The sequence below is a fragment of the Apodemus sylvaticus genome, chromosome 7 (assembly GCF_947179515.1).
Source record: "Apodemus sylvaticus chromosome 7, mApoSyl1.1, whole genome shotgun sequence".
Lineage (NCBI taxonomy): Eukaryota > Metazoa > Chordata > Mammalia > Rodentia > Muridae > Apodemus > Apodemus sylvaticus.
Genome location: NC_067478.1, coordinates 8085908 through 8108718, shown reverse-complemented (window position 1 = coordinate 8108718; position 22811 = coordinate 8085908). Strand labels below are relative to the sequence as shown.

Sequence of the window (22811 nt, the reverse complement as noted above, 5' to 3'; positions counted from 1 at the left end):
ATTGGGAAGATGTCTCTTAAGATGTCTCCTTCAGCTGGGCGGTGGTGGCACAACCTGTAATCCCAACACTTGGGAAGCAGAGGCAGGCGGATTTCTGAGTTCGAGGCCAACCTGGTCTACAGAGGGAGTTCTAGGACAGCCAGGGCTACAAAGAGAAACCCTGTCTCAAAAAAAAAAAAAAAAAAAAAAGATGTCTCCTTCACATATACAAAGCTACCTAATATTTGATAGTTGTATATGCACAATGATGGACGATTCCCAGCTGATGCCAAGGTCCCACCAGCTTCTCGCCGTCATCTTGCTTAGCCAGCGGTAGCCTCACGCCTATTTGAGAACTTGAGAAATGATTGTCCCATCCACTAGAGCAAGTACTGTTTCTGTAAACAGTGTCACTGTATAGCCTGGAAGTCGCTATGCAGACCAGCATGGACTTGAGCTCGCGCAGATCTACTTGTCTCTGTCTGCCAAGGGCTGGGATTAAAGGTGTGCTGTGTGCCACACACTAGCACAAGGACTTCCAGTTGTTTCAGAGTGCCTTGGTGTGCCACTGGCACCTCTCAGTCCTCCTGTTTCCTGTGAAGCCCCTGAGGCAGGTGCTGTTCGTCCCTGTGAGAAAACACACAGCAATTTAAGGAAGTGAGAGTTTCTTTTAGCTTGGAGTGTGAGGCTATGCCTGATCTTGGCAGGGCAGAAGCTTGAGGTAGCTGGTCACACTGCATCCCGAGCCAGGGGGCAGAGAGAGACGCATGCTGGTGAGGAGCTTGCTTCCCGTGAAGTCTGGTAACTTAAGCCGTGGGACGGTGCTGCCTGAATGACTGTCCCTCCTCAGTTAACCCAACGTAGGCACATCCTCAGGGTCATGCCTAAAGGTGTGTTTCTGTGCTGATTCTAAATCCCAAGTAGTCAACCAAGGTTCCTCATTCCAATGCCTCTTTGTGTAAGTGCTGAGAAGCCTCACAGAGATTGAAATGCAATGGTCAGGGCTTTTCTCCAAAACCTAAACTCGGGGAGATGGTGAGGCCACTGGGAGGTGCCAGCACAATAGATCTAGTTGATTTTCTTCAGTGTCCTTTGGGACATAGCTTTGGTAGAGAGCATATGGGGCGGGCTCCCCAGTAAACAGGTCAGAAATTCTCTCTTTTTAAATCTCCATCTTAGACTGCCTTCTGCAGAGACCTCCAGTCAATCTAGGGCTCTGGGGGCTTCTGTCTGACACCCTTAGTTTGCTTATGCAAGGGTTTCTTGCTTCTTTACCTCAGTGCGCACTTCTCTTTTCATTTGCTACAATGATTATTAATATTGGCATAGTGCACACATGCAAGGTTGCCCAGCGGGTCACTTTCCCATGATTCCTAATCACATATGAAATAATATGATTACCAATCCCATGGGCCCTAGTGTTCAATGTTAATGAAAAGTGGGTGTGCAAAATTGGGCAAATGGATTAGTAATGTTTTAAGATTTTATTCATTTATTTGTTTTTGTGTGTGTACACACACATACACACACACACACACACACACACACACACACGCACATAGGTACCCAGGGAGACTGGAAAGGGTATAAGATCCCCTGGAGCTGGAGTGACAGGAGGTTGTGAGCTGCCCTACTGGGTGCTGGGAACTGAACTCAGGTCCATTGAAAGAGCAATAAGTGTTCTTAGTCATGGAGCTGTCTCTCCAGCCTTGAATAAACTAATTCAACGATGTGGATTTAAACCAACATGAAACTGTCAGATGACTATGGCCTGTGTGTGTGGGGGTGGGTGGGTGCTGATGTTAGTGATTATGTAGCAGTTGTGTTTGCAGATTGACTATGGGGAGAAAAGAAAGGAAAGGAAAGGAGAGGAGAGGAGAGGAAAAGGGACGGGAAGAGAAGGGAAAGGAAGGGAAGGGAAGGAAAAGGAAAAGAAAAAGGAAAAGGAAAAGGAAAAGGAAAAGGGAAAGGAAAAGGAAAAGGAAAAGAAAAAGGAAAAGGAAAAGGAAAAGGAAAGGAAAAGGAGAGGTGGAAACTCCACCTAAGAGGCCTTTTCAGAGTCTGGAAGCATCGGTTGGTATTCACACGAGTGTAAAGTGACATTTCACACAGATTTCATCTGTAGGCGATGGTGGAACAACAGGTAGAAGTGGAATTTAGGCAAACTAAAACAGAAGGATCAACAGTGAGGTGTGGCTAGCAGGCCCATAGAAAGATGCCTGCCTTCTCGCTCCATCCACCACTGAAGAATCCATAATATGAGAGGGGCGGGGTCAGAGGCAGGTTCATCTCTGAAGACTGACTACTGCTCTTGCAAGGGAGCTGAGTTCAGTTTCCAGGGTCCAAGTTGTGCAATTCACAACTGCCTGTAACTCCAGCTCCCGGGGACCTGGTGCCCTCTTCTGGACTCCACGGGCACAGCACACAAGTGTACAAGCCTACACTCGCACATCATGAAAACAGAAAAATCAGTTTTTAAATAGACTATGCGGGTCTGGTGACCATAGTATACAGATGGTCCCACTCAGGACACTTTCAGTCTTGTGAATGCTGTAACCATGACAACAGCTCCACACATAAACCCTCAGGTCTCCCCTGGGCAAACCTGCATGCCTAATTATGTATTCATTTTACTGCCATTTCAAACCCTTCTCCTCTCCCACTAACTAAAGTGTGTCAGAGCAGGGGTGAGAGGGGTATTCTGGGATAATTTATGCTAACGGAAAGGAAGATGGGAGTAAGGGTTACTTGCAAGTCATGGATTTCAATAGAATAAGTTTCCTATAAGACAAACGAAGTTGAGTTCTGGCTATGTCAAACCATTGTCTGAAGTACCAAGTCTCCCACCTAGAATATTGATTGCTTTTCTAGTCCCTGAAACCAAATACCTGGCAACCAGAAACTCACTGAGAAGGAGGAGTTTGTAAGGGTCCATCACGGAGGGCAAAGACTGGCAGAGGTCATGGCTTCCCCTCACCTGAGCAGGCCTGGGGAAGAGCACAGTGAATAATACTTCCAGCCGCGTCTCTCCCTTCACTCTTTCATTGTGTCCAGGATCCCAGCCCATGAGGTGCTAACACTCATTCATGTCTGGCTGAATCTTCCTCCCCTTAGCTAGTCCCTTCAGGAAAGGTTCTCTCAGAGGTGACCCTCCCGGGGGTGGGGGTGGGGGGTGGAAGAAGCAAGCAGGCTTGAAACAGAAATGATGAGGTGAGGTTTGGTGGTAGAGGAAGCAGCCGCAGCAGCTGCAGCAGCCGCAGTAGCCGCAGCATTGGTGGTTGTGTTTGCTTTAAAATCAGAATGGTTGAATTAAAGTCAGGTGAGAAATAGTTATCGTTAGCTCCAGTAAAGCCACCACAGCATGGAGTTCGGGAGTTTTGTTCTTTTGCTTTTTCTTTTCACTGCGACAATCTGAGAGAAAAACCACATAGCATTTATTCAGTTAGGAGAAAGCACAGAGTGATGTTCCCAGAGATGACACTGAGGCGCAGAGAGAGGTTCAGAATGAAAGGAATGAGTCGCTTGGCTGTATACAGAAAAGAAAGAAAGAAAGAAATGTGTGAGTTGAATTATATTCAGCTCTCTTTCTGGGATTAAAAACTTTAGCTGCCTCCTCTAGTTATTGAACGGTGTGGTATTTATCGAGTGCCCTTTGAATGTGGCATGCTGGAAAACAGGTGCTGTTGGCACTGATTTTCTGGTGGAAACTATTGAGGTCAGACAATTTTTAATTTTTTGATAGCTGGGATCCCTTGCACAGGGGCCTTTTCACTGCAGACCACCATGGCCGTCTGAGGCTCGATTCAAAATGCTGGCACTCTGGTATCCACCTCCTCAGGCCCTTATGTGTCCTTTACATCGTGGAGGCTGTGGGAGGAAATTATGGCCATGCTGACTGCAGTCTCAGGGACGCCAGCCCAAGAGGACTAAGGCAGGGAGCTTGCTGGTCTACCCATCGCGAGAGGCAGGTAGGGTCATGAGCTGAATCTGGTCTGTGCTGAAGTCATCGTGCTTTGTAATTCTTTTATAGCTTAAAAGCGCACAAGGCTGGAGGGTTGGAGGTGCCTTAGCCACTAAAGGTTTTGTTGAACCAGCACGAGGGCCTGCATTTAGAACCCAGGTAAAAAGCTGGGGGAGTCACCTGTGTGGACTCCTGGTGCTGAGAGACAGGAGCTGAGACAGGTGACTCCACCAAAGTTGCCAGGCCTGTTAGCAGGGCTCACCTGTAATTCCAGACCAACGAGAGACCTTATATCAAACCAAAAGTGTGTCTTCAGGACTGAGCCTGTGCCCACCACCACCACTACCACATGCTGGCATCAATATTGGGGGCCAGGGAAACAGAGGACAGTCCTAGGGATTGAAGCTGGCACCTTGTAAGCCCCTACGAACAGATTTGATTTGATTGTTTATTTTTAGACAAGGTCTCCCAAAGTTGCCCATGCTGGCCTTGAACTCAGTGGCCAGGCTAACCTTGACCTTTGACCTCCCTCCTCAGCCCCCTGAGTAGTTGTAACTAGAGGTAAGCATCTGTAAGTGGGACTTGTCACCGTTTTCTTTCAGAAGGATTTAAAATAGTTCTAAAGGACAATTGAAAGGGGATCCAGTTTGGATTTTTTCTGCACTTCCTCATTTCCTTCACTAGATGGCGTTCCAAATCAATCCATAGCCTCTGTGCCAGTGTTCCTGTCTGTAGGAGCGTGCCTCCAGACTGACTTCCCTTTCCCATCTCCAGATGAGTAATGATGTTGCTGAGTGTTTGGTAGGCTGTCCTTGGAAATATTTTTGAGGTGGCATTCTTAAGTCCTAGAATAGTTCTGTGTGATTGGCAGGAAGTTTGGAGAGACCCATCATTACTGACCCCAGCCATCCAGCCGGTTCAGTGAATCAGTACCAGATTCATTCTCAGTTGGCTTCTAAAGGAGACAGTCCCAAGCCCCAACCCCTGGCCACAATCGTGACAAGTGTGAAACTCAGATTTTAGGTGGAAAGGACAAATAGGTGAAAGGGGGAGGGACTGGAGAGATGGTGTGGTATCAGTCCTCCAGAGGACCGGCACTCACCTCAGGGGCTCACAGCTGCCAGCAACTGCAGCTCCGGGAGATAGAACGCCCTCTCCTGATCTCTCTGAGCTCACCTGCACTCATGTGGCACACACATACCACAGAGAGAGAGAGAGAGAGAGAGAGAGAGAGAGAGAGAGAGAGAGAGAGAGAGATGCACATACATCTTTTTAAAAGAGATAAATCTGTGGAAACCATTAAACCCTGCACTTTATTTGACTATTTTGTCCGCATTCCATGCCTAGAACTTTCCTTTCAAAGCAAGTGATAATCTAATGTTTTTTTAAGATACTGACATAGTAACTTGATTCAGGAAAATACAACAGAGGCTACCTTTTCAGGAGGAAATTGGTTTTGAAGATTTCTGGAAAAAAATTGTCCAGAGAGATGTCTGAATTGATATGACTTTATCTCTTACAAGAATGAATAAGCGTGTGTGCTTCCAATTGAATTTAACTCCACATTCTGCTTCTTCTCTCCTTCCCGCCCTTCTTTATTTTTCAGCTAGACAAACACAAACACATCACCATCTTGACAGATTTATGCAGGGTTGGCTCATTTGTGGCTGCCAGTAGTCAAAGAGACTGGAGTGTGTGTGTGTGTGTGTGTGTGTGTGTGTCGGGGCGTCTGTCTGTGTATCTGTGAGTGTGTGTGTCTGTGTATCTGTGAATATGTATTTGTTTGTCTGACAGTGCCTGTGAGTGTGTGTCTATCTTTCTGACTGACTCTGTGTGTGTGTGTGTGTGTTTCAGTCTGTCTGTGAATCTGTGAATGTGTATTTGTCTGTTTGTCTGACTGTGTGTGTGTGGGAGTGTGTGTGTCTGTCTTTCTGACTAACTCTGTGTGTGTGTGTGTGTGTGTGTGTGTGTGTGTGTGTGTGTGTGTGTTAGGGTGTCTGTCTATCTGTGAATGTGTATTTGTCTGTTTGTCTGACTGTGTGTGTGTGAGCCTTTCTGACTGTGTCTGTGAGCCTTTCTGACTGTGTGTGACTGTGTCTGTGAGCCTTTCTGACTGTGTGTCTGTGTGTGTGTGTCTGTCTTTCTGACTGTGTGTGTTAGTGAGGGTGGAGCATCTGTCTGTGTATCTGTGAATGTGTATTTGTCTGTGTATCTGTTAGTGTATATTTGTCTGCTTGTCTGACTGTATCTGTAAGTGTATGTCTGTTTTTCTGAATGGCTTTCTGTGTGTGTGTGTGTGTGTGTGTGTGTGTGTGTGTGTGTGTGGTGCTTGAGGTCTGTGCTTGAGATCTAAAGGCTCTATAGAAAGAAACTGCAGATCATCCAAGAGTGTAGACACTAAGGTCCTAGGAAGGAGGACGGCTTGCTCATGGCCATGGTCTGTCTGTGCTCACAAACAGAACAGATCTCAATTCCAAATCTGTTTCATGACCTGTTTGTCATGTGACACACTCATCCCTGTGGTGATGAACTCCATCTGAGGAGGTGAACACACCCACAGGGACCCAGAACGCTGTATCTGCTGGAGACAGACATGCGTTCTCAGGCACACACCATGTACTGTATCTGCTGGAGACAGACATGCGTTCTCAAGCACACACCATGTACATGCTACCAAAAATAGCCCAAGAGGATAGAGAGTGGAAACTCCTGAACCCACGTAGTATTCTTTCAGAACATCATGTGTCAAGACTCTTTTGTCTTTCCATGTTCAAACATATTATTGTAGGAATCGGAAAATAGAACTCAGTGGTTAAGAGCAGTGCGCACTGATCTTCCAGAAGATCCAAGTTCTGTTCCAAACACCCAGATAAGTTGGCTCACAACTGACTGTAGCTCCAGCTCCATGGGACTCACCGCCCTCTTCTGGCTTCTCCAAGTACTTGCACACATCACACACACACACACATACACACACACACACACACACACACACACACACACAGAGGCACATAAGTAAATCTTTTTAAAAATCTTATACTATTTTATTTCCACTCCCCTGCAATGATGGTCACTAAGAGCATCAAAAAAAAAGCCTAGCACCCCATTTAAGGAAAATCCTTCTGATGATGTGATAACTCTAGCTCATTCCACCCCATCCCTCATCGTTCCAATGTTTGTTTTCTTCCTTCTGAATTGTTGTTTTAATAAGTTGTCCTTGCAACTGTAGGAAGTCTGATGGGCAGGGACTAGAATCTCTCTCAGATGAGGGAAGAGTAAGAAAGAGAGTGAGAAGCTTGTTTCTACACAAAGAGTTTGCCCTCCTATTTGTTCACTGTCCAAGGATGAGCCTTAAGCTATTTCCCAAGCCCCGCCTATGGAAGTAGAGTGTAGCCACCAACTCTCTGGAGCTGCTGGTCTCTAGGTCTGCGAACTCTCTGGCTCTGCAGGGCCATAAGGTCTCCGCTGGGCTATTTCACTCAGTCATCCCTCTGTTAGCCATCTCTCCAGCAGGGGACCCCAAGTTCCTCTGGCTACCACACAATGCCCCATACACCCCATGATCTGCCTTCTCACCACCTAATTACCTGGTAGAATCAAAACTCATAATGCTTAATTAACCAAACAGATTTATGTAAATTTAAAATCAAATTCACAAGATGCCAATACAGTAATTTAAGAGCCAATTGATAATGATAAAAGCTTTATTCCAATATGTCTAACCTTATAAGAACATAGCTATTTGTGGCTAGTAAATGCCATGCAGGTCCACGTCCAAAGCCATCTCGGTTCTCCTCCTTTCTCCACCTGCGACCTCTGCCCCTCCCCTAACCCCTAGCTCTGCCTCCCTTTTCCTGTCCAATCACAGGCCTTCCACTGCCCTAATATGATTGGATATGGAAAATTCTGCAACAGTAGAGCCATTGAAAACCATGTTCCCACCCGCGAACTCTTCCTGCTCCTTTAGCATGGAGGTTCCCCTGCTTGGATCAATTGGCTAACATGAATTTCCAGGTCAAAGTCTTAGTGATTATAGGACTTAGGGCTTTCAATGACTAGACTAGATTCTAAAGTTAAGACTCCGGTGCCATCTCCATGTAAGACACTCCCAGAACACTTCACAGGATTGCCTGAGGGCTATCTCCACTAATAATGTCAAACCCCACTGTTGGTGGATTAGAGTAATGAGTGTTGAGTCACTGCTGACGACCACAGCTCCTGAGCAGACATTCTAGAGAACACAGCAACATAGGAGGTCATGGCTTGGGGAAAGAAGATGAAAACCCCAGTTAGGCAAATCAAACACAGGACTGACCACCATTTAAACACGGGAGCTGCTTTATACAGCAGGGAATACTCAGAGCTGTATTTTCTAATCTTTGTCTACATAGGGCAAAGCTGTGATGCACAGTTTAGGCATTTCCCAAACTGGTGCAGAATGATCCAATTTTCTATCATTCAGAATGTAAACAGGATTTCCTTGATCACTTCTCTACACTGTCTTCTGAAATAAAGTCTCTCCTTGAGCCCAAAGATTCTCCCCATTCAACTGGGTTGCCTAGCCAGAAATCTTCAGGGTCCTCCTGCCCCTGCTCCAACTCCCCCCATTTCCCCCATGCCTCAGCACTGGGATCACAAGCAGACTGTCCCGGTCCCACCTTTATGTCGGTCCTTGGATTTTGAACTCAGGTCCTCCTGATTGAGCAGCAAGCACTTTGCCCATAGCATCTCCCAAAGGCCACTCTCAAGAGTTCTCATCTGCAAGGTCTCCTCTTTTCCTCCAACTCCTCTCTGCCTGGGCTATCCCTGTGTAACTCTTTCCAGCAACCAGCCCCACCCCATCTCCCATATATGTCTGTATTTCCTTTTGGAGTGAGAGTCCCTGACTTGTGAACAATCCTTACAGAAGTAAACTCCAGTTAAGCGATGGCTTCTCCATTCTCCTCCAATCAATGTGCTATTCCAAGACACACCTGTGGGTTTGCATCTCCGTTCTTTGTTTGCTCTGGTTATCGGAACAGACACCAACATCTCCTGAAATGCGGCCTAGTAATATACATTTCAATTTCCTTTTGAAAGAAAGACTGACCCCTTTGAGAGCCCAGAGATGAAAGTGGCCTGTTAAATGCAGATGTGCCTGACCGTTCATCCTGGAGGCCAGCGAAGCAGGAAGAGGTATCAAAGATACTTCCCAAACTGGGTCAGAGCTGTGTTAAAAGATGAGAGAATTATTTCAGGAATCTTTACAATAATCCATTCATGCAGGTTGAAACAATTTACGTGGTGTTTTCGGGGAACTGTCTGGAGAGATGAATTAGCCAGCCAGAGCTACACATGGCCTCCCCCACCCCAGGTTCCATTTTTAGGGCTTCACTCAGAAGCTAAGTAAAAAGCAGGCCTTAAAGAACAGGTTTTATCACTTTCTCATCTGTTTCTGAACACACTAAAAAAATATAATCCAAAACTATATTTTCCACTTTGGTACACAAAGAAAGAACAATAACCTTAGAGATTGACTTAAAACATACACTTCCTGTGACCTTCCAATCTTCTGGAAGGCAGGGGAGTCACCTGCAGTACGTGCTGAGGCTTGCGTGGGTGACCTGTTGGGTTAATAGATGTTAAACATGAAAAGTTTCTCTCCACATTACATCAGAACAGGTGAGGAGTACCCGCGGTACCTGCTGGAAGTTTACATGGTTCTGGCCACTGCAGCGATGATAGTGGGAGACACAGGCCTTAAAATATGTCAAAAGAAAAATACTAAACATGTTTACTATAGACTGTAGTTGTGTGTCTGTAAAAAGGAAGGACCATGAGAGAAAATGTCCTTTAGAATTCTACCATCATCAACAGGCAAAGCTGGGGGCTGAAAGCGCTTCCCTTCCTAGTGAGCAGAAGCTAGAGGGGAGAGGCTGGAGTGGCCAGCAGAAGACAGCTCTTCAGTCCAAATGGCTTGATTACATTAATGTTTAAAATGTATCTATACTACATAGTATCGTAATGATAACTATATTATTGTATAACTAAGAGCTAACTTAAAGAAAAGGCAGTACTTTTTATTTTTGTAAACTTTTTTTAATGCTTTCTATTGATTCATTGTGAATTTCACATCATGTAACCCAATTCCACTCATCTCCTCACCCCTCTATGTCTGCCCCAACCTCCCCACAAAAGAAGACATAAATAGATAGGTGGGTGGATGGATGGATGCATAGATAGATTAGATTAGATAGATAGATAGATAGATAGATAGATAGATAGATAGATAAAGATTGATAAAGATAGATAAAGAGACAGGCAGATCTCTGAGTTCAAGGCCAACCTGGTCTACAGAGCAAGTCCCAGGCCTTGAAGCCAGCCCATAGCCAAGACTATGCAGAGAAATCTATCTTGAAAAACCTAAAACCAAAAAACAAATAAGCAACAATAACAAAAAAAAAACACTTAAAAAAACTCAAAACAACCAAAATATCTCACCGTGGAAACTGGTGTGTCACAGTGTGTTACTTGCAAGTATTCAGATCCAAGGCCTCTGGCTTCTGCTACACCATCAATACTGGATCCTCACTGGGACTCCTCTCAGATACCCGATTGTTACCCTGCATCCTACCACACAGCTGGAAACCTGTGCTCGGGTGCCATGTGTTTGCCTTGTTACATACATCTTCCCAGAGAATCTCCTGCCCAGCTCCATCCCAGAATCTGTTTTCTTTCCCAGATGTCCCACCTCTATGTCCTGCCTAAGCCATAGGCCTTTGGTGGTAGCATGGGCCACAGTCATCTGACACCAACACAGAGCCCTGCTGTCACAGGGTCACAGACCCAGACATGGCCTTTGGTGGCAATCTGGGCTGGGACTTCACCATGGCCTTGGGTGGCAGTATAGGTCACTCACATAAGGCTGTTCCTCACCACCTCACATCTCCATCTCTGCTTCTCTTTCTTTCCTAGCTCTCTGCTACACACTTATGCCTCTCCTGTGCTGAAGAGATAGTACCTAAAGATGGAAATTGTAAGACTTTTAGGCCAAAACAAAAAATATGAACTTAATGTACCAGGAACAATTTCTTTTTCATAAGTTGACAACTATAGCCATTTTATTATTTTTTAATTTTTATCACATTTATTTGTGTGTGTGTGTATGTGTGAGTGTGTGTGTGTGTGTGTGTGTACAGTTGACATAATGCTTGTATGGAAGTCAAAGAACAATTTGCTTTCCCCATTTCGTTGGTCCCTAAGATTGAACTCAGTTCACCCAGCTTGGTGGCAGTCACCTTTTCCTGGTGGTCATTTTACCTGTCCATAAATGTTTTTAACAGTCCCTTTCTGCTCTGTATTGTGTGGGTCAGGGATATGGAGAGAAGCAACATAAGGAAGGTTTTATTTTGGCTCATGGTTCGAGGGTGTCATCCCCAAGGAGCCCCTGTTTGCACCCACATTGCCCGACAGAGGCATTGTATTCAATGCCCTAAAGGGATTATATTCAATGCTCTAAAGGGATTGTATTCAATGACCTAAAGGGCTTCTGCTTCGGTTAGAAGCTTGTTGGCATGGAGTAAATCAGTCCCCAAAAATCTCAGCCCATGGACACCTCACTTCAGGCGATGGAGGCAGGTGCCATTCTCAGGAAGTTGACTGAGTCTCTTCATCCTCCTCAGCACGGTCCTCAAACGTCCTTCTCTCTCTGAGGTTGACTTGCTGTCCTGGGGCTTGACCCCAGGCCTCTATGCCACATCCCCAGCTCTGTAGGTGAGATTTGAATGCTGGCCTATGTCTCCCACCCACATACTGTGTCAGGCATCACTCTGGGGAGAAAAGTCTTGTCTGTGCTCAGATAGCCAGGGGAGTGGGAAGGGATAATGGGCCATCCGGCCCGGGACATGGGGGAAGTGGGAATTGGCCCTTGCTTTCTCACTCTCCAAGGAGAGACCATCTCCAAGGGATCATGTGAAGAATTCTTGAGAAACATAAAAGTCCTTTTCAACTCTCAGTCTTCCTCTCCTGCTGACCCTTCAATTTAGTTATTTCCTGTGGTCCACAGCAATGTTAGTCAATCATGGGAAAACCAGGAAGGGCCCAGAGCAATCAGGGTTGTTACTGACTGAAAGGTGATGCTGAACATGGACTCTTGGACACTGGAGACAATGGAATTCTCCCTGGGAGTTGGGTTATGTCAAGACCTGTGGGTTATTTAATGTCCTGATCTTGGGAACACTAAATGTAAGTAGCACTCCAGTCATTGAAGTCATCTTAAATGGTTTGGTGTGCCGTGTATGCAAGTGTAACAAATGTGTGTTTGTGTGTGTGTGTGTGTTTGTGTGTGTGTATGTACACTTGCATGTTTGTGTGCGTGCATGCATGATGTGTGTATGTGTATGTGCACTTGCTTGTTCGTGTGTGTATGTGTGTGTGCGCGTGCGTGTATTTGTGTGTAGCCAGAGGTCAACCCTCGATGTCTTCCCACACATGATTTTTTTTTAAGAAGGCTCTCTCTCTCACTAACTTCGAAGCTCACCAGGTTGACCATAGCAGCCTGCTACCAAGCTGCAGAGATCCTCTTGTTTCTGCCTCCCACATTCTGAAATTGTGGGCACACCCCACTCCAGTTGGATTTTACCTGGATCTAATCTCAGGTCCTTGTGTGTTTTGTGGTAAGCACTCTGCCATCTCCCCAGCCTCCAGTGTGCTTTCACAAGCCCCAGTTCCTACCTCTGCTGGAATTTACTGAGATACACTTTGCTTCCCAGCACACATAGAACATCTCTGAACATCGCTGAAATGTGGGTGTTGGCCCCCCACAATTCTCTGGTTGTTCTTAGCTCAACTGGCCGCCAGATCACAAACGAGTATTAAGCTTTGCTTTATAGAGGGCGTAAAGTGTTTATTGCATCCATTCTTCAGCTAAAGCTTTCGGTTCAGTTTGGTTTGTTTTTATGACAGTTCATTTTAGCTGGCCTCAGATATATGACTGACATTAGGTTTATTGGAATGTCTGCCCGAGTTGTCTCCATGGTGTAAACACCACGTGAAGCTAACTGCTTCCTTTAGACACTATGACTCCAGACTCCTAATTCTGGGACTTGATCACTTGTATTAGAGAAAGCGTGAATAGGAGGGACAGTTCTTTTCAATGGAGGCACATGTTATTCTGACTTTTCAGATGTACTCTGGGAGAAATTAGGCTAAAAATATTCATAGTTGGAGGAAGCTTGTCTAGAGGCAATGCAGCCTTCTTCCTGTTCCGCCAAGCTGAATCCATCTTTTGGATGCATATTTCATGGACTACAGAACACCAATTTTATATAATTTAAGCTTGAGAGACTTACAGGGATATATCTCAACTCTAAATTATGGGGCAGGGTATCAGGGTAAGTACACCGTACAGAGGATTGGGGAAAGGTAAAGAATGAAGACAAGAGAGATGCTAAGACGTGGGCCATAGACACATTGGAGGGAGAAAACTGACTCTTCAAAGACTCAGAATGAAAGAACTCACTACTTTCTGAGACATGTTTAAGTACTCACTACTTTATGGAGCATGTTTAAGAACTCACTACTTTCTGGGACATGTTTAAGAACTCACTACTTTCTGGAACATGCTTAAGTACTCACTACTTTCTGGGACATGTTTAAGTACTCACTACTTTATGGGACATGTTTAAGAACTCACTACTTTCTGGGACATGTTTAAGTACTCACTACTTTATGGAGCATGTTTAAGAACTCACTACTTTCTGGAACATGCTTAAGTACTCACTACTTTCTGGGACATGTTTAAGTACTCACTACTTTCTGGGACATGTTTAAGAACTCACTACTTTCTGAGACATGTTTAAGTACTCACTACTTTATGGAGCATGTTTAAGAACTCACTACTTTCTGGGACATGCTTAAGTACTCACTACTTTCTGGGACATGTTTAAGTACTCACTACTTTCTGGGACATGTTTAAGTACTCACTACTTTATGGAGCATGTTTAAGAACTCACTACTTTCTGGGACATGTTTAAGAACTCACTACTTTCTGGGACATGTTTAAGAACTCACTACTTTCTGGGACATGCTTAAGTACTCACTACTTTATGGAGCATGTTTAAGAACTCACTACTTTCTGGGACATGTTTAAGAACTCACTACTTTCTGGGACATGTTTAAGTACTCACTACTTTCTGGGACATGTTTAAGTACTCACTACTTTCTGGGACATGTTTAAGAACTCACTACTTTCTGGGACATGTTTAAGTACTCACTACTTTCTGGGACATGTTTAAGAACTCAGTACTTTCTGGGACATGTTTAAGTGGGTTTAAACCTTGACAATAACCTAACTAACGTCTCCAAAGGCTTTGAAAATTTTATTTGTGGCAAATTGATATAAGCAAATCAAGAGGAGATTTCATCCCTACCCTCCCTCTCTCAAGATTGTATCTCTTACCCAGAATGCCCTCCAATCACCACCTACCCCACCTCCACCTCTGCTGATGTCCCAGCAAGAATACTTTGTTATTCAGTCTCTCCAAACTCATATAAAGTACATCTGAGTTCCTTAGTAAACAAACTTATGAACCACCAGGAACGTCCATCTAAATCTAAACCCAGTGCTCTGACAGGTCTCTAGAGGCAAGTGACCTGTATCTTCAAACACCTCTAGAAAACACCAAACCTGCCTCTCAAACTTCATATGATAGCAAGGTAAGTAGCAGATTACAGGGGAACCGAGGAGCCTAGAGATAGTTCTGAATTCGGACCTCATGGTCATTTCTTCATTCACAAAATAGGCCGGTATGCTGGCAACCTAGGCAAACACAGACCTTTCTAGAAAACCATAGGAAGTCGTTCTTATCCCTAATAAATTTCAGTGGTGCAGCGTCACTGAGAAACACTGTCAAGGTAACCAATAATAGTCCCAACTTCCTAAAGGAACAAGTAAGCTCACATTGTCCAGACTGGAAATAAGGTTGGAGTCTGAATGGAAGATCAGTCACTGTACACATGAGGTGTGAGATACCGCATCTAAAACCACAAAGGCTTTTCCTAACAATGAGATGCAGTGGATGCTTTGGCGGAGAAGAAATCAATCAGAAGTGGAGGATTTCTCAGTGTTTCCAAAGATTCAAGTCTTAACAGATACTCATAGAGGGAAAAAGAGAGTATGGGGGTTGGGGGGGGAGATCAGGTACAAATTAAAATTGGTTAAAAGCAAATTAATTTTAAGAAATGCATGGTGTAGTTCCTAATGTGTGAACTTAACAGCTTCAGAGTACAATGACCTGTCTTTTATATAATCCACCTTGTAAGTGACACTTTGACAAAATAGTATTGGTCCATTGTGGGGAGGCTGCCATGGTAACACCCCATTCCTCTGACATCTGCTGTTTCTTGTAGACAGATATCTATATAGATACAGACACAGATATATGCAAAAGATATGTAAAGTTTTCAAAATGCCCAGACAAAGCACAATGAGACAAAAAAAAAAATCTTCCAAAATCACCATTGAGTTTGTTTTGTGTTGGCAGTCTATGGAACCTGTCCTTGAGTAGTTTGTATAGCCAGTCAGACTCCATTAGAGAAAACAATGTTTTCTTTTGTGACAGATTATCAATTGTGATTGATTTGTTTTAAACCTACATGTTTATGTCCTCTATGAATGAATGTGCAGGGGCTCCAGGGGGTCGGAATTCCCCAGAACTCCAAAAGGTACCGATGGTTGTGAGCTACAGTGTGGGTGCTGGTTCCTGAACCTGGGTCCTCTGCAAGAGCAGAAAGTGCTCTTAACTGCTGAGCCATCTCTCCCAGCCTCTTGTTTTGATTTTCTTTTGAGACAGAATCTTGTGTAGCCTAGATGAGCCTTGAATTCTTCATCCTCCAACCTCCATCTCCTGTACCCAGGGATACATGTCCGTGTTAGCTTTAAGTCTGTACACGTTTTTTCAAAAGAGATTTTTCTGGGTATGACCGTCTTTCTTTATAGGCTGAGAAGCAACTAGGCCAGGTGTTATCAAATGGCAACATTTTGTTTTGTGCTCCCTTCTGTTTAAGCCTTAAATGCCTTGCTACCTTGTGTTGTAGCAGGACAACCACAGAATGCTGTTGAAATGACCCCCAATCGTTACTGGAACATAATTTACAGGGGGAAACAGAAATCCTAGGGAAGCTAGGAGAGGAAGCTGTGCAGTGAAACGGAAGTGTCAGGCTCCTCCTCTGCTTAAGATGCGGGAACCAGGTGCACTGAGGCACAAGGAAAGAATTTGATTTACAATTTGAAGGGAAAATAATTGAGAGCCGGAAAGCAATCTCGGCCCTGCCAAATTGCTTTCTGCCACGCGTGCTCTATTTAGGCACGAGACTCCTGGACTTACATGGCGTTTGTGCGTGTTTTTCTTCCCTTGTGAATAGTCCATCCTGCCAGATAAGGACTGTTTCTCTGCTGCCTCCAGCAAAAAGGAAGGATGGGTAGTTCCCAGTATCAGCCTGTGCCTTGCAGCTTTGTAAAGGGAGAACGCTGGTGTGTGAGTGCAAAGGTGGTAACCTCACGGTTAAGAAAAACACACCTGGTGGTGGTGACGCACGCCTTTAATCCCAGCACTTGGGAGGCAGACGCAGGTGGATCTATAAGTTCGAGACCAGCCTGGTCTACAGAGTGAGTTCCAGGACAGTCAGGGCTACACAGAGAAATCCTGACTCAAAAAAAAGAAAAAGAAAAAGAAAAGAAAAACACTCCGGTCTCCACACTGTAAACACGTGGGCACTTTTCAATTATTTCAAGATGAGCACTGCAAAGCAGAAAGAACCAGCAAATGTTCACAGTGCTGACTGCTACCTTTTCTATGGAGATTTGTGCTAACAGACTCCATAGGGTGTCAGCTGTGAGGGTCCTCCAGACTCTCTTACCCGCTCCACATTTCTGGATAGATGAGGCCTTTACCATGGGCCCGGTAGTGACTACTTCTAGGAATTAATCTTCGGGGTTCACTGGTAGGTTAATAAATTCCCTGTGCACTGTCAAACCCTCACTCTGCTCATTCTCTGGGACCTGGAGATATTTTATTACTTCTTCGTAATCTCAGAAGACCAGAGACTAACTTGAGCTTAGGATATTCGCTTCCCGCTTCACGAGCGCTGCCCGCGAAACCCTGTATGTTTTTGTGCCTGATGCAAGAGCAGAAATTTAAACCTCCAGAACATCTTTATATTAAAACATACCCTCTTAGTTTTGCAGTTTATTGCATTAGAAAATATTTCTGGGACTGGGCGATGGATGCTTCGGTAGGCAAAGATGCTTACCACTGAGCCTGCCAATCTGTGGTAGTTGGCGGATGGAGAAAATGGACTCTTAAAAATTGTCCTCTGACCTCCATACATGTGGTAGAGGCATGTACCCTACTTCCTTCCATAAATAAATAAACAAACAAACAAATAAAATGTAAAAGAAGTTGAAGCAAAAAAAAAATACTTCTGATTTGCTTATAAACTGTGGCCGCCTGTCAGATTTGCTTTGATAATGGCTTCACTGAGCCTTGGGAACGTCCTGAATGCTTCCCATGGGTAGAACAGGAAATGACCTTTGGGGGAGCAAAACAAAAGCACTGAAAAGTAAGTTGGCACAGACAGACAAACAAAACTAGGCTGAAGCCATGAGTGTAGGTGCTTTATATCAGCAGAGAGTCTGAGCAGATTTGTGCCGTGGAACTGCAAGCTGATAGAAATGGATCTGGAAAGGGGCCAGGATCCTAAAATCATCCACAGGACCACAAGCTGCTAGCTCTGAACAGGATGCTTCAGGGCTCTCCTTGACAGACACCTGACCCTCGTGAGCAAGGCCTTCCTAGTATTGATTGCTGCTGGCACCGGGCTGGGATTTCTCTCATGGCCCCAGTTTACATACAGGTAGCCAGTAACTACTTGTTTGAACAGAAAGAAAAAAATGTGGCTTTATCACAAGCCTACATAAGACTTGACCCTATGTTACCTGGTGACCAAATGGGGTTGTAACCAGATGTTAAGAGCACACAGTGACATCTGAATGAGAAAAGCACATGTTACAGGTATGAGCACTCACATACACATATGATACATGCATTTATCCATGTACTTACGTGCACATAGGCAGAGAAGCTCCCTACTTAAGTCCACGATGGTTAATAAGCTAAAGAATCAAATCCTAAAAAAAACAAGATGCATAATCATGCAACACTTTTGTATGTATTTTTTTAATTTATTTATTTTATTTATATGAGTACACTGTCACTGTCTTCAGACACACCAAAAGAGTGCATTGGATTCCATTACAGATGGTTACGAACCACCATGTGGTTGCTGGGAATTGAACTCAGGACCTCTGGAATAACAGTCAGTGCTCTTAACCTCTGAGCCATCTCTCCAGTCCATGTAATTTTTCTATTTTACATAAATATTTTCCCATTATACCTGCACAACTGTATACATTTTATTTTCTCGTCTTTGGCAGAAAGGATGTTTGTTTTATTTCTTGCCCATTGAGTGTGACTTTTCAAATACTTAAGTGAGGCTTCGCTTAAGTAGAGGGTAGATCACGCATGGCCCAGTACCATCATCCTATAAAGTACACTCATCGAGAACCATCGGGAACATGCAAGTCAGGCACGGCCATGACAGCAGAGACAGACAGGTCCTGAGAGCTCCTTGGCCAGCCTGCAGAGCTGAGGTGGCAAGCCTTGGCTCAGTAGGGATCCCATGTCCTAGGTAGCTTTAACCATCAACTTGACATAGCCTAGAAGGGAGTCTCAGTTGAGAGATCTTCCAGATTGTATTGAATGGCGTCAGGGAGAGTGTCCTGATTGTTCGTTGGTATAGGAGGGCCCAGTCTACAGGGACAGCATCATTTCCTGTCCAGGCCATCCTGGGCTGAGCATCAATACTCACATGAGCCAGCAAGCAGTGTCCCTTCATGGTTTCTGCTTCAGGTTTCTGTTTGAGGTCCTGCCCTGACATCCCTTGATGATAGACTGTAATCTGTAACTGAAATGAACTCCTCCTACTCTGAGTTGCTTTTGAGCTGAATATTTAATCCCAGCATCAGAAAGGGATCTCAAGAGTTTCCAGTGCCTGGGTCTCCCCATCTGTCAATGGATACACTGCCACTATCTCCCCTTGGTGCCAAGGGCAAAGTCGCACACACAGCTCAGCCACGCGGCTTGGTGTATGTATGCTGTAAGTTCTGCATGAATCATTGTTACATCACCCTTGGGACAAGACCGTGAGACATACCAGCTGACGAAAGAGCAGGCAAAGTGCAAGGCCGCGAGGTTTCAACCATGTCCTTTCTCCCCTTGCAGGTGGCCCCAGCCATTAAGGAGAAAATGATGAAGAAGGGAAGTCTCATGCTGGGCTACCAACCCCACCGGGGGAAGGTCAACTTCTTCCGCCAGGTGGTCATCAGCCCTCAAGTGAGCCGGGAAGACATGGACTTCCTGCTGGACGAGATAGACAGCCTGGGTAGAGACATGTAGCCATGGCTTTCATCCCCCCAGAGACTCCTGTCCTGGGGAGGGTCACAGATCCAGTGCGTCTGAAGACACTCTAGGTAGATGACAGTCCTGCTGCGATTAGGAAACACGCCCACTCCCTCAGCCCCCCACACCACCACCTCCCATCCCCCTCACCCCCCCTTCCCCCCACGGAAAGCCAAACGCTAAGGGTTCTTTGGCTACCTGCTGCTACTGTTTGTAGAATGGAGAAAGTAGATGTGATAAAAAATTATTCTCTCAAATATTATCCTCGGAAACAACCCCGAGGAGATGCTAGGCAGTGCCGCGTGGATGGATGCTGGATTGTAGGTTCCCATTGCTCTTTGAAGAACATTGGAATACAACTGGAGTGGACCCCAGTGTGACCCCTGTGCCACCAGCATCAGCGCCACCAGGGGCTTAATGAAAACACAGGTTCTCCAGCCTTACCCCACACTCCCTGAATCAGAAACTCTAGTTCCAGCATCCTGAGTTTTAATAAGCCCAACAGGTGAACCTGATGCACACTAAATTCTGAGAAACAATGGTCCAGTAAAAGCCTTTACAGATGTTTTGCACCCTAAAGGACATGTGATATTTCAGTAGCCCCCCACCCCAGCCAGTCTTTGAAAAATTCAGCTGTGGCATTTGTGCTACAAATGTTCAGGGACTCTGAAACAGCTGAAACATGTCAAAGAGATACACAGACCACATCTCCCCTGGGGCCATCACCTTAGATGTATTTCTGCATGGGGGGGGCAGATATATACATATACACATACACATTCTTATACACATATACATACATATTCAGATATGCATACATATACATGTTCATATTCATATGCACATACATAATATTCATATACACATACACATTCATATGCATATTCGTATACATATATACATACATATTCATATACATATACACATTCATATACATATTCATACACACACATATATCCATATGTATATGCATATGCACATATGCATATTCATAATCATATAAATATACTTGTTCATTTTTCATTTGCATATACATATTCATATACACACATTCATGTACACATATGTGTGTGTGTGTGTGTGTGTGTGATTTTTCTACTAGGTAATCATGGAAACTCAATAACCGCAGTTCAGGTCCCACTGTGCCTTTCTTGACTGATGGAAAATACCACTGGGTTGAGATAGTTCACAATCTCATTATATTTGCTTGTTTGTAGAAATATTCATATATATATATCTATATCTATATAGATATATATATAGAGAGGGGGAGGAGTGGGGGGAGGGAGAAACTATGTAAGATTTTTACTGCCTAAAGATGTATGCTTTATTTTATTCAGGCTGAAGTTTTTGTTTCAGGAGTTAGATTGAATCACTATTTTAATTCATCTGTGTTATAAATTAGGGTAAAAACCAAACAGGTTTGGTCAGAGATTAGAAAGCATCCATCCATTTTCCAAGCACACTATTGGGTGGGAACAAACACTGCACATCTGTGTGGGTCTCTGTCCTTCTTTTAGGTTCAGGAATGCATTTCTTATTTTCACTCTTGGCTTTGTAGGGAATAGAATAAATTCCAGAAGCGAAGTCCAAACATTCTCCTTCTCAAACTCTGCAATGTCGATTAGGGTTTTCGGTGGTCTGTCTTGCGCAGAGACTCTAGAGTCAGAGAGCACTCCATGGCGGTCCCCTGTTGTTCCTGGAAGGGAATGATTGCAACTCTCTGGGGCCATCACCTTAGACTTATTTCTGGGTGGGGGGAGGTTCTTGACTAAGAACAAAGATGACCCCGAGATGATGTATAGATGAAGGCTACATGTTGAGATTTGTCTGGGCATGGGGCTGCGATCACCTCATGCTGGATCTCCAACTCCTGGCATTTAAATTTTGAGAAACTGATGTGTACTGCATTATGTGCACCAAACATCTTCACTGTAAACTGTGCGATCTTTTACTGTCTCTACTCATGAGGGTATTTTCACTTCATTTTCTGAGTAACTTCAAATTCCCTGGTGGAAAGAGCTATCTGTTCATGATTTGATTCTTGTTGCCTTTTAAAAATTGTTCTACATAAAATGCTTCTAAGACTGATGCTAGAAATAAGTTGGATTTCATGAAATAAAAAGCTCTGTCAGCGCTGTGCATGACTGGCATTTCTTTAAATGACAGTTCTATTTCTAAAGATGGTATCAATACAGTCCTAAGAAGTGAACTGGATTCAACTGGAAATTTAGTTTAACAGCAGAAGAGGTCAGATATGCTCTGTCTTAGTCAATAGCCCCCACACCCCCCAAATCGGAAAAGAATAAATAGCAAAGTATGGGTTTATTGTTCAGTCAACTTTTCTACCAGGTTGTTGTGGATAGTCCTGGGATTGTGTTTTTTGATGCTAATTCCACTCCTCAGAGGGGATGCAGATGAGTTGCCTTGTGACTTACCTTCTCCCCACCTTACCTTTTCAGATAAAGGCTTGAGCCAATGATTGGGCAAGAGGAAGTGGGAGGAGCTGAGAGTCTAGGGGAGGAGCCACGGGGGATCAATAGGAAGGGGAGGAGCTACAGAGGATCGACAGAGAGGCTGCAGAGAGAGAATCTCGTGGCCTGGAGAAACCTCAAGATATATGGGATAATATAGATGGGAATAGAGTAGTGTAGTGGGAGGTCTGCCCAATCTAGGCTTGTAGTTTGCTCTGTTAACTGATTGAGCTGAGCTTTCTTTTACCGGGGAATTGGGTTGGAAACAAAGTAGCAACACCAGGGAATCATGGGAAACTCAACAACCCAGCTCAGTTCCAGCCTCCACAGATGAGACACAGCAGCTTCTTGACTGGTGGAAAATACTACTAGGGGCAGATAGTTTACAATATCATCTTTTTGTTTCTTGAAATATTCAGAAAACACTCTCAATCAGGTATTTGTCTCAATGATTAGGAGGATAATCGGGTATTTGTCTCAATGATTAGGAGAATAATCATTTGAGAGGATAGGGTGAGATCTCATTCAGTAAAACATGTACCTTAAAAGCATTAAGACCTGCGTCAGTTCCCTCAGAAATCACTAAATGTCATCACCTACCCTTGTAATTTAGCCCTGGGTAGACTAGACAGCCAGCTCCATCTACTTGAGACTCTGTGTCAAACAACAGAAACAAACAAACACATAAATACTAAATAAATAAAAAATCAAAGTAAACCAAAACATAGGCAATGGATAGAATAGATGAAATTGTCTTTTAAAGTCTTCATTCTAGAATTGCCAAAGACACACACAAGTCAAGTGGTAGCAGGCAAGACAAATATGATTCCCTCAAAGTTAAGCTGCAGAGAATGGAATAGGAGGCCTTGCTTTAAGCATCCTTTCCATGCTGGCTTTACA

General features: G+C 44.4%; 1 protein-coding gene across 1 annotated transcript in view; it reads left to right on the top strand.

Moving 5' to 3' along the window:
• Gadl1 (glutamate decarboxylase like 1) overlaps positions 1–19434 on the top strand; it is a 141020-nt gene extending 121586 nt beyond the window's left edge. Inside the window, exon 14 of the mRNA XM_052187048.1 lies at positions 19261–19434. Coding sequence (XP_052043008.1) covers positions 19261–19434 — 174 coding nt within the window. The remainder of the gene's footprint in view (positions 1–19260) is intronic.
• The last annotated feature ends 3377 nt before the right edge of the window (positions 19435–22811 follow it).